Source organism: Ischnura elegans, chromosome 9, assembly GCF_921293095.1.
Source record: "Ischnura elegans chromosome 9, ioIscEleg1.1, whole genome shotgun sequence".
Lineage (NCBI taxonomy): Eukaryota > Metazoa > Arthropoda > Insecta > Odonata > Coenagrionidae > Ischnura > Ischnura elegans.
The window spans coordinates 49157468-49170229 of record NC_060254.1 but is presented as its reverse complement, the minus strand read 5'-3'; the positions used below and the strand labels follow the sequence as shown (position 1 = coordinate 49170229).

Below are 12762 nucleotides of genomic sequence, written 5' to 3'. Positions count from 1 at the left end.
AGCAATGAAATTATGGGTATGTTTCACACGATAAATTTTACTTAATACCTCAGAACATAAACTAAAATACAATCATTTATTTAAGTTCTTCTTGAAGTATTCTGTATTTTACTTGGAAAACCGAAAAGGGTGCTGTTGACAATATTCAATGATAAAAATAGAAACCGTCGACATAGGATAAATAAATTATCCGATTAGATTTGATTCAATACAAACAATTATTACCCCCGACCGGAAAAAGTACACCTTGACAGTATATTTTATGTTGAGCTGAGTTTGGGAATTTTTACAAAAAATGTACAATGGCCAGACACCCGTTCTCCTTCGGGGTCGGCCGCCCATGATGCAACGGAGGCTGAATTCTCGAGTTTTCTCCCGTTAGAAAGCGGATGAGAGCCGCGATCATCGAGTACATCTTAGAATACATTTCATACAGCACATTTTACCTGCTATACTTCCTTCTTTTATCATAAAAGGTTGCAGTGCGCCTCCCCCTCCCTCTAGATAAAGTGAGAAAGGTAATAACCTGCCGTAATGGGTAAGCAGTAAAGGTAATGGATGAGCAGTATAATATCTCAGTACCTCCAAGGATGTGCCAAGGATTCGATATTATTGTGCTAGACTAGCAGAATTGATCATATACTATCTCATGGAAGCACGCAAACGAAATAGACGGCTTTTCTTCAAATAACCTGACGAAATTCAAAAATAAATTTTTCATTCGAATTATTTTCAGTTCCCTTTTCAACTACTTCACATGAGAAAGTATTAATTAAACTTGGTATCACCTTAAGAAAACAAGAAATAAATTGGCAGTAAATTTTTCTTGGGATTTCATCCGTGTATCCTCAATCTCCATCGCTGACGAAGTTTCGATGAAATCCTTTTCCATCGTCATTGGCCCTCATGACTATGAAAAAGGACTTCATTGAAACATCGGCAGCAGTGAAGATTGATTATATAACCCTGATTAATACCCGAGAAGAATTTACTGCCATTATTCGCCGGGAAAAATTTAAGGCCTAAATATCTAAATTAAACGAGATATATCCAATTTCTCAATATGTGCAAAACGTCCATATCACCTGGCATCAACATATTTAACGTGTAATCGGTTATGTAACAGGATAAACACTGTGATATTGGCCACAGTAATCGGTTTTCTATTTCGTTTTTTGTTTGATAAAAATTGTAATCAATAACTAAATGTAAGCACTACTTACCGCAATATTCATCAAAGGCAGTGGCAGTATTCAGACTCAGGACGAGTGAGACTTGAGAGGTCGCCGGGAGTCTTTGACCGATGGATGTGGTTGGGAACAAAATATTCCTTTTTCCTCGCCTCAGTACAAGTGCATCCTCAAGCCCTCACCTACCCTGATACGCGGTCCAATTCCATGGGATGGATGCAATGCAAATAAAACGGCCACGTCCTAGCCGTGAGTGAACCCTTGCTTCAAGTTGAGGACGAGAGGCATCCGTCTGGCGGGAGAAGGCGAGTTGAGGCGACCGCGGAGGTATAAGCATCGCTTGGAGAGAGGTCGAGGGGAAGACACCAGAAGTGTTCGCGGTATTTCATCCCGTGGCAGAGGAAATTAATTTTTGCCTGCCTCAAAACTCATTACAGCGCCATGTTGTCAGTGAGTGAGTCTTCCCTCCGACACTTATTTTCCAGTTCCATTATTCACGGGTCAAGAACATATTAGTGGAGCGGTAGCCATTTTTTATCTCAATTTACTTGGCTGTTCTGAATCAAAGATTTTTCTCCTCTTAAACAATTGAAAGGCTTAAAAAATATTGGGGAGTTTTGTTGCATAATTGAGGGATTGAGATTAGTAGATAGAATTGGTGGAGTAACATATAATTTAATACCAATTCATACATCTTCCAAAAGGTACTTAAACCACGAAATGTAATAAAAATTAAAAATCTTCTGCAAGAAAACATCAAATTTGTAGATTACTTAACTCAGTGCACTAATGATTTATGTCTTTAGCGATTACGTGTGCTACCATCCGAGCATCATTTTCTCAGGTTACTTTTAGAACTAAAAGGGTTAGGTATACAATTATAGCCGATAAAATGCCTTCAGAAAATGACCTATGAAGGCACAAGCCACAGTGGAAGATAAATCCCCATCCCAATTCGAGCAAAACATGAATGATGCTATCTCATTCCGCAGCGGAGAGGAAGGTATTTATTTTTGCCTGCCTCCAAACTCACTACGGTGTAATTTTCCCATTGAGTGGGACTGCTTCCTCTGCAACAATTATTTTTCAGTTAAACTATTCACGGGTCAAGGGCATATTAGTAGGGCAGTAGCAACTTTTTATCTCAATGTTCGCGACTGAGCTAAATCAAGTTAAAATAAAGACTATTCCTCACTCAATAAGTAGAAAGGCTTCAAAGACACCGGCGAGTCTGCTTTTATAATGAGGAGTTAAGATTAGTAGATAAAATTAATGAAGTTACATATAATTCTAAAGCAATTCATGTGTATATTTAGGAGGTACTTAAACCACGAAATGTGATAAACCTGAAGAAACTATGCCAAGAAAAATCAATTATTTTGACAACTTAACTTAGCGCATAAATGACCCAAGTATTTACGGATTATTATGAGCTACCATAAAAAAGGCTAGCCTCGCTACTTTTCGAACTAAAAGAGTAAGGAATGCAATTATAATTGGTATAATACCTTTAGAACAAGTTCTGTCGAGGCACAAGCCACAGAAGCAGATAAAAGTTGTATCCTAAAGCAAAGAGAGCTAAAACATTGATGATGGTATTTCATTCGGTGCTGGAGAGGAAAAAATTAATTTTTGCCTGCCTTCAAACCCATTACGGCATCATGTTTTCAGTGAGTGAGCCTTCCCTCCAACATTTAATTTTTTTCTTGCATTTTTTACGGGTCAATTACATATTAGTAGAGCGGTAGCCGCTTTTTAATCTCAATGTTCGAGGCAGCGGTAAGTAAAATTAAAATCAATGACTTTTCCTCCCTCAAATAATTGACATACTTCATACTTGTGGGGAAGTTTTATTCCGATATCATATATTAAAGATAAGCAGATTAAAAGTGGAGTAACAGTTAAAGCTAGAAAAATCACCCCGGCAGCAAAAGGAAAGTAATTTATTTCATCGGTTTTGATTGAATTTTATCCTTATTAGATAGCAGAAATAGGGACTGAAGTATATTTATGAATACATGTCTCACCCAAGTATATTAATGAATACACATCTCTTGAACATCAAATATTAAGGATCACCTTTACCCTCAAACGATGCGTGCTGAGAACTTGCCTGAAAACCTGAGACTGCTTAATGAGCCCAAGTATATTGGAAACACGGAGAGGCCAGCAGTACTCTTTAGGGCAAGTAAATATAAAATTAAGGGTCTAGGTGATATAGGCACGGTATAAAAGGTTTTTTTATTGCATATGGTATAAAGGCATTTTATTCAGAGAGAAGAAAATTGATTTTTTTTCTAGCTTCAAAGTCGTCACAGCATCTCAACCTCTATGTAAGAGGCTTTTCTTGGTTCTAGTATCTTTTTCCGACCTTCCATAACATTTTCCCACATATTAAAACAACTAAGTGGACAGTAATCACTTTTTCGCGAATTGCCACAAATATGCCAATTAACAATGTAAAAAGCAAAATATTTCCATAATTTCCTATCCGTTTGTGCGTTGAAATAGCTATGAAAGTACGTAGAAAATGAAGAAAGTTTGCTAGCAGTTACTGGCTCAAACCAGCAATATCGATGGCTAAGTTCTAACAACACGTACTATCTCAAAAATAGCAAATTTTCAGGGGAGCAAATAAACGAGAAGTTTACGACCATAGCTAAAGATTAGCATTAGAAAAGGACCTCGTTGCCATAAATGAACGGTGCAGTACTTGGGAGTTAGAATTAAATCTGAAAAGTGTATGGTGATGAATTTTTTGGGAAAAGGACATATCTTCAAGAAGGAGCTACACCGCTAACGGGATCCACTATCAAATGCCGAATTCGTTAAATACTTGGGGGTCACCATTACCCGGAATCTATCGTGAGGTAAACGTATACGTGAAGCATGCGGGAAAGCTAGCCGTAAACTGGGATTTGTAAAAATAATTCTCGGTAAATTTCCAAAAAAGGTGAAAGCAAATAAGCTACCTAACTCTAGTGAGGCCTCACTTAGAATATAGGTACTGCTAGTGTATGGGATCCTTACGAAGTAGGACTAATTGCTGAAATCAATCGAGTACAGCGAAGGGGGGCCAGATATGTGATGAGTTGTTACGGCAAAAAGTGCAGCGTTTCCAGTATGTTACATGAGTTAGGATGGGAATCTTTACGGGAGCGTAGATCGAAGTATAGGCTTAACTTACTTAGGAAATTCGAAGAAGATATTTTCTCAGTCGACGTGAATCATATCCTTCGATTACCATCGTACTATGGTAGTCGTGAGTATGAGAATAAAATAAAAGAAATAGACTGCAAAACAGAGAGATATAAAATTTCATTCTTCCCTCGTACTATTAAGGATAGCAACGTTGTTTCAATTGATTGGATTAATGGCGCCGCTCGCTAGGATCACTCATTGCATGTTTTTTTTTCATAGTTCTAACCTTGCATGTATTTGCTCCAGGAATTACTAACCATTAGCAAGTTTTATTTATGAATAAGCAAGTATATTTTGCTAGTATGCGTAATATTTCTATGACCGTGGGGTGTGCTTTTGGCGGTCCTCTCACATGCTGCATGTTGGTGACTTGTCACCTTCTGCCAAGCCCCCAAGAGGTGGCTCCTAGGGTATTATGTAGATGTAGATGTATTCTCTATGGGGCCTAACGAGGGAGAAGTAGCTAATTTCTCTCACTTTGTCGTCACACTTTCCTTTCTTTTAACAAAACCCATTTTACGATGAGATTGACCTATTATTTCCCGAATATGTTTAATCCAAGATATATCATCATTGAGTATAAATCCTAGATATTTCAAAATTTCCCAGAATAGGAGACAAGGAACACCGGCCTTGGAAATGAGGGAATGAATAGTGTTTTTAGTATCCTAACTCGGCATATTCGAGGTAGAGAGTCAGGATGAGATTCTAGGAATAGTATCGTACTGCAAGATCGGAGTGCCATAAGGTCGTCCGTTATTCAACACTCCCCTTACGGGTCCAGCTCACGAGGGAATTACAAAGTGATGAAATACTAAGGGACAGATAGCGCAACATTCCGTAAGCTGACTGCACCTTTTCGCCGTTATCGAGGCACTTTATCCGTCCTTTAGAACGTAGTCTAAATTTTATAAAGCTGAGAGAAAGGTTTTCAAAGTATTTAACTGCCTCTCATTACATTTTCGGCTTCCTTCTTGCCTACAGGATGCCCACGTGAACTCTCTGAGTCATGGAAAATTAGTCCGAGGGTAAAGTAAGCAACGCTAGCGGGGACTTTTGCAGGGATGCTTTAATCCAATGCCAGGTTTTATCAACTTGTCACAAAGTAGAGATAAAATGTGAGAGGGATTGTATGCTATATATACCTCTTGATATCAATTCTTCTAATCACAGGTTATTGTTTGCATTTTTCCTTGCTTTGTCAAGGTAATTAATGTTCCATTTGCCTTGTAAATGATAAAAAAGAGACTAAAATACTTTAATGGAATATTTAACCATAGTTTTCTATTGTGCCCTCAAAACATTAATATTACATATTCATATTAAAAAATGCCAAAAAGAAAATAAGGAAATTTCCGTAACAGTAACGAATTATTCTCATCAATTAGTTTTAAGGTTCCTTTTTCACACAAGCAACACATAACACAGCCAATGGTACACGTGCATCAATTATCAATCTTTATTTTTGTGAACTGGCTGGTTGTGGTGAGTTTTGACTCACCGGGACAGCTCTGTATACGCGCCTTAGGCACTGATATTTAGCGATGATCTGAGTTTAAAATGACACAGACTGCACCCTCAAAAAATCCGACATCATTGAAAATGATAACCATTGACACAATCGCACAATAAGAATGACCATTGCATATAACGTGAATAGATATTTACATAATAACCCACATGCACAAGGATGTCTTATGATGCAATTAAAATTTAAAGAAACGGTGATTGGGGAAATTTTTCATTGTAACACTTAAGATTGAATTAATTTGGATGCTATACACGTAGCCATGGAATCTTATCTTCAATAATGAAAATATCAAAAGAAATTGTTCAAGAGAAGAATGCTGACATATAAGGACTGGAATTAAGAACTAGAAAAACTATTGTGACGCATAGATAGTATCCAATTATCACTTTATTACATCAATAATTTCTGACTTATTTCCACTAATAATAACTCAATGGAAATATTTTACTCAAAAAATGAAAGATTCGAGCATTAGAACGCTAAAGTTATTATTTATGTACTTAATCTACTCCAAAAAGCTAAAAAAAAATGATTCGAAGGCTTAATATATGATTCTCAAATAATGAAAATGCGGTGACTTGGACTTTTTCGTAGATTGATAATCAAATATATTTACCATAGGTACTTGTGATAATTGGCAAATTGCGATAAAATATTCTAAGCCACTCCAAGAAAACATGAATTGGTTTAATTAGTTAAAAACCAAGAAAAGGAACTCCAAAGTCCAACACAGTGGCCATCATGAGAGAACAAACTACGGTGTTCGGTGAAGGTCAACCTTCGGCAGCCTGTGACATCAAACTTTTCATGTTTCAATTACTGAAGAAATCGTGTTTATGACATAAGTCTTTACGAACAATGTGAGTAACCATCCAAACATCAGCATCTCACGCTACTTTTAGAATTAAAAGTCTTAGACATGCAGCTATAGCTGGTATAACACGTTCAAAACAAGGCCTGCCGAGAAACTATCCATGCAAGAAAGAAAAAGCCCTATCCCAAATTAAGCAAAAGCAAGGTTAATGGGTGCGAGTCAAGACAAGGAAGTGGATAGAGAAGAACATGGAATAAGCGACGAGTGCTCATTAATAACTGCATCTTAGTATGATATATTGATTATTAAAAGAGATTGCAGCGTGCAAATGTTGTACCTGATGAGTGGCCGGGGGTGGGAGTCGCCGCCCCCGAGGAGGCCGCCGCCCCCGCGTCCCCAACACCATTCTTGCGGCCCCTACCCTTCTCCGGCGATTTTCTTTTGTTGTCCCTCTTGGTAACTGCTTTTTCTGAGTCCGAAGAGGAGGAGGGGAGAGTGGGCGACGGAAGATTCTCTGCAACAATACACAACGAAGACAACGGTCACGACCTCGGCATCCAGAAATATCCGTAGGAAATTGCATTATGACCGCTATTTACCACGCTTTGGATTATAGAACCTATTCTCGCTCACAATGCAGCCTCCGTTATCTCCCCGACATCACTCTGAGAATGAGTTTTGCTGATAAACTGTTCACGTTCAGCCGATGACACTTTATTTGATGGATGAGTACCTCATTTTTTATTGCAGTTGTATGATGAGTTTTCTAAACAAATACGTCAATTGACTCCAACTACCCTACTTTACAATTCCATGCGAGGAGAGTCAAGGAAGCTCTCTCCTAGACAACAAAAATTTCGTAGTTTATGAGCTACTTTCTCCTAAAATAATAATATTAATTAATTATATATTATGACTAAATGTATTTAAATATTTTTATTTGATTTACATACGTTAAATAAGACTAAATACCTACAAAATAAAAAGGCAGTTTGTTGCATGGCTTATAAAATAACTTAACGGTGAATAATTTAAAACTCTATAACATCGATTATTAAGATAGAAAAGTATATTTGGTCATATTGGTCAATTGTGGCCCGTCGTATGGCCTATCTTTCTTCTCACACTAAAATCTTAACATTAATTTCCACAGATTGAAGTAATGATTTTAACCTGCGTAATATGGAGTTTTGTGCAAAATAGACGACGATATTCAAATCAATTATCCCGTGAAAGTTTCCCCCGCACCGGGAATCAAAACAAGGACCTTTGTCTTTCGTGACTTCACCTTGACTACTTGACAATCCAGGTTAGTTTATTTTCATTGCAATTTGTCCAAAGTTCTGTAGTTCAATTCCCGGTGCATGAAGACTGGCACTGCTCTTTGTTAATTAAAACGGTTGCGTATTGAAGAAAAAAGCAGGGATGTCAAGTGAAACGAAACTAAAATGTTTCGTTTCGACTCGGAGCGAAACGAAAAAACGAGGCCTGGGTTTAGTTTTGTTCCCGCACGAAATTAACCCCCTTTTACTGTCAGCCCATTTCAGGTGGGATGTACGAAGACTGCCAAGGCTATTTCCCGGAATTTGCAACATTTCAGACTTTAAAAATTTTCAGCTACTTTATTTTATTAAATACGTCTATTTTTCCCAATTCTTATGATATAATTATATCTTATAACCTTAGATAGATTATGGGGGTTTACTTAAATTACCGCCGTTGAAAAGACCACAAACACAAAAAAAGTGAAATCAGTCGGGCCTATAAATCGGCCCCTAGCAGTTTTCGCTCAACCAGCGAGGGCCAATATATATATGCGCGGTGGAAGTAGAAGGGTTAAAATCATCTAGGAGTACAATATCGACCCGGGACGAAACATTACTTCCAGGAACAAAACTAAATTAATCAAAACTCCTTTGCTCACAGTTATGTTTCGATCCCAAAAGTTGAGTGGAGGGGGATACGAGGGAATGGTTTCGACCCATTACGTTTGGCATGCGTTAAGAGAGGTTAAAACGTTGAGCCTAAAAATCGAATGGCTAGTTTGCGTTCACCGTTCTCCTGTTAGTGGTAAAAATATGAGTGTCCCTAGCATGAAATGGCGGCAGGCCGAACCTCTACTTCATTCAACCATACTTCGTACTTGGTGTGTGGGTCGAAACTAAACTTTTCGAAGGTGTAGCACGTGGTCCCTCCGGTGCGAAACATTATCTGCGATTCGTTTCGTCCAAAAGTTTTCGTTAAGTTTCGACCCGAAGTAGTTTTGACTCCGATTTCGTTTCGACCCTGATTTTAGCTCCTCGAGTTTAAATCCATTTCGTTTCGTTTCTCCGTTTCGCTCCCGGGAACGAAACAAATGAAATTTTACTGGTTTTTACTTTCGTGTCGTATCACTTGCCATCCCTGGAAAAAATTAGTCTTAGAGCTTTTTTTTCGACAAATGAGAGTAGTCCGGTGCTCATGAGAGGTGAGCCAGGGGCGTAGATGAGAGACGAGGACAGGGGTGGTGGAGACATGGCGTCGAAAGCCGCAATAACACTGAACGTAAAAGGTTGGAGAAAAAAGTACTTCCTCGATAAACTTTGGCGACATGGAGCTATGTCGACCGTCGTCATAATCACCCCAGCATATACTATATGCGGATAAATGCGGTGAGGTCGGGAAGAAAAAATATATTTAAGAGAAAAATTAAAACAGCTTGCACGACGGCCTGGATGCTATGTGAAGAACATATTTCAAAAACCACGGTATAACTTTCATATGCTACGGAAAGCAGGATAACCGGGTGTAAAAATAAAAAAGGTAAGAGATGCCATGGTATAAAGTCGTTTTCTATACCACATAAAGTTCAAAAAGGACACAAAAAGAGGTGATAAACGTAGCGGGATAAAAAACATGAGCATTTACTTGGAATGATTCCATGAATATTAAAAATTCTACTTGGCAATAGAATGGAATTCAGCAGTAGGTAGGTAAAGTATGAAACGAAAAATATCACAAATTTTTTTGTAAATGGGGAGAATTTTTGCAAACTCACAGAAATTCTGATAGTTTAGGATTGCCGCTGGAAACTAGGTCGACATAAAGCCTGTTTGATATGTCCGTAATAGCTAAGCCACATTTACGGTGTCTACGTGAAAACTCACCTGTATCTCTCTTTATTTATTTAATGTTGCTAAACACCCCAAAAAAAACCTGCGTAAAGCACGACCATGAATTAGTTACATGAGACAGGTCATTGCGAATATGAAAGAGAAGATAAACGTTAATATAAAAAGGTTAGCTGACAAGTGAGAAGAGCAGAGAGAATGATTTTAATGGCTCAAAATGCCTCTCTCTTGGAATTTTCACTATTAAAATACTAAGTGACGTTACATATTGAATTGCAGTGAAAATAATAATTCATATGGGGAAGGATAGTCTTGTTTACTCCATCAAAAAGGTTACATCTGTATTTTACTTTTTACCGGGAAGTTTAGCTAAAAAGTTAAGGGAACGCATGAAGTGATTCACGTGCATATTTAACGGGGAGGAATAACTTTTTGTTCGGCTATATTTCAAAGTTATTTTTTCCTATTTTATCAATGTCATTCTAGTTAACTCATACCACAGTCTCAATGACTAGCATCGTGTATTTGTTTTATATTTTCGCGAAGAGCAGAAGAGTTAATGAACATCGATGCCTTTGATCTTCGTAGCCTTCAATTTCACGGCGGGTAATTAACCGCAATGTATTTTCAATCACTGCGTAGGGCAAGCTCAAGCTTTGGTATCATCATACTCAAGCGCAGGTCACAAAGCTTTCCCGAAAAGTTCAATCCAGGCCAATAAATCAAAATTTCAAACGAAATATGGCTAGATTGATTATATTGATCAGTTTTGAATTGAGCAAAAAAAAACACATTTTAGAGTTTTACGACCGCAAGCCATCCTTAGATAAAATATAACGCACGATTTTTCATTTGCAAGATTCCCATTAAATCTAGTGATCTGTCCATAATAATGGCCGAATCGTGAGACTTTGATACTAGTCTGAAAATAGAAGTAATTTTATGCAATGATATTAATTGAAATCGGTCCATATCGAGCGTATACACTTGTTCAAGTTGAAAAATATGGAAATAAAATGGAAACGGAAATAATAAACAATTAGGAAAAACAAGGTCGTACGAACGATGCAAAAATTTAAGCAAATAATGCACGTAAAAATGAGAAATAAAAGAATTTTTTATTTAAAACTTTCTGGAAACTATGTGAATAGCTAGTAAGTCCCCAAAAAGAGACCTCCTTTTCAAACTTATTATTATAATGTAAAAATAATACAGAAACCATAAATTCGCTTTGCTAAGCGTAATTGTTTTCTTTATTAGAAAATGACACTAAATAAATAATGGTTAGATGAAGACAGTGCAAACATGAGGAATCCGGCGATGGTGTAGTCAAAGTAACAAAAATCGGCTTTTGTGGAAAACTAATATTGTACCAATGCAAAACGAGAATTACATTTTCCTAGGCAATAATGCCGGCCAAGAATTTTAAAAGATATATGAAACCCTTATCAATGTTTCTAATGCCAAATACATGCCCTAAATGTATGATATCACGAACATGTGGCTTATTCAGGGGTGAACCTCATCCTTCAAAACCATGGGTATCATTCGCACCAACCGTGAGAGAAATCCGTTGGAGAGAGGTATCACGTCATGTACGCAAGAGGATGCACACCGCCATATTTCCCCATCACCATAACATTGGGCTCCTTCAACGCCTCTCCGACTTCCACTTATGCACCTTTATTGCGGCATGGCTATGAAAGGGCCGACCTTATTGGTTGCCGCCGAACTGACTACGGATAGCCGCCCGCAAAAGAAGTTGCCCTGCAATCTCCTCCGTCCCCGAACGCAATCCCTATCAAGTGTAGAGATGCACACCAACCCTGTGGCATCCAAAGGGTGCAGAAGTACCCGCACCGGAGCGCAGGAAAAAACGACAAGGGAAACGCAAGGTCCAATGAAAAAACATCAACTGACCACTGTTCAAATTATTATTTCAAACTCAGAGAGTATTGATAGAAAAAAAATCCGTTTCGGAAAAGTCTAAACCAGCGGTCCCAACCTTTTTTTCCTCCCATACCCCTCTATATGTTTATAACTAATATTGTACCCAAATAAATGTAATGTTCCCAATTCATTTCATAATTTCACTACGGGTAGGTGTCATTTTCATTTATAAATAATTGTATACACAGAAACTTTCTTTTAAATATCCCATACAATATGCATACATATTTTCTGATTTACACTTAAGGCGTACCACTTTTGTCAGGGCAGTATTAGAGAACGTAGCGTCCGCCATTACCAATAATTTTCGGCGTAACCCCGACTGGTTCGCCGCGTATCTCCAAGGTGTACGCGTACCACCGGTTGGCAAACGCTTGCATAAATGCATTAATAGATTTAGAAGCACATATATATATGGAATTATTTGTCACTCACCATGTAATCGTTCGAATAATAGTGGCCTTTTCAAGGTAATTCTAACCAACTACTAGAGAATACTGGAAATGCTACCAGCTATTTTCTACTTATATATCTACTGATTTTTGGGAAAGTACATGAAAGTTATAGCTTATGACCTATCCTTCAATTAACGAAAAAATATTGTCGTCTAGAAAGCTAAACATACATTTTTCGACTTTCGTTAACTTTTGCAGACCTACACTAATGCCCAAGTTAGCGTTTGCAGCTAACTTAATGGCTGAAGGCCCTGTTGTTTCAATTTCGTAATTAACTAGTATAAACACCATTATTGACAAAATAAGAGAAAATGAATTGTTATTATGACTGCATGAATAAAATAAGATATTCCCTTGATAAAACATTGTAAGAATTAGATCATTTGTATCGCATATTTGTAAGGATATAAAAATGCCTGGGGATGAAAAATATAGAAAAAAAGGAAAACTAGGAAGCTATGACGTATTGCGCCCTTTTCGAATAGAATTTAATTACCATAGCACAGAGTAG

At 37.6% G+C, this 12762-nt stretch overlaps 1 protein-coding gene across 2 annotated transcripts in view; it reads right to left on the bottom strand.

Moving 5' to 3' along the window:
* The window catches only part of LOC124165657 (zwei Ig domain protein zig-8-like), a 313548-nt gene that overhangs the window by 30737 nt on the left and 270049 nt on the right, over positions 1-12762 (bottom strand). For both annotated transcript variants that reach the window (XR_006866278.1, XM_046543133.1), the window contains exon 5: positions 7074-7250. Coding sequence is in view for 1 of the 2 variants with exons in the window: in XM_046543133.1 (XP_046399089.1) it covers positions 7074-7250 (177 nt within the window). In the remaining variant the exon portion in view is untranslated. The remainder of the gene's footprint in view (positions 1-7073; positions 7251-12762) is intronic.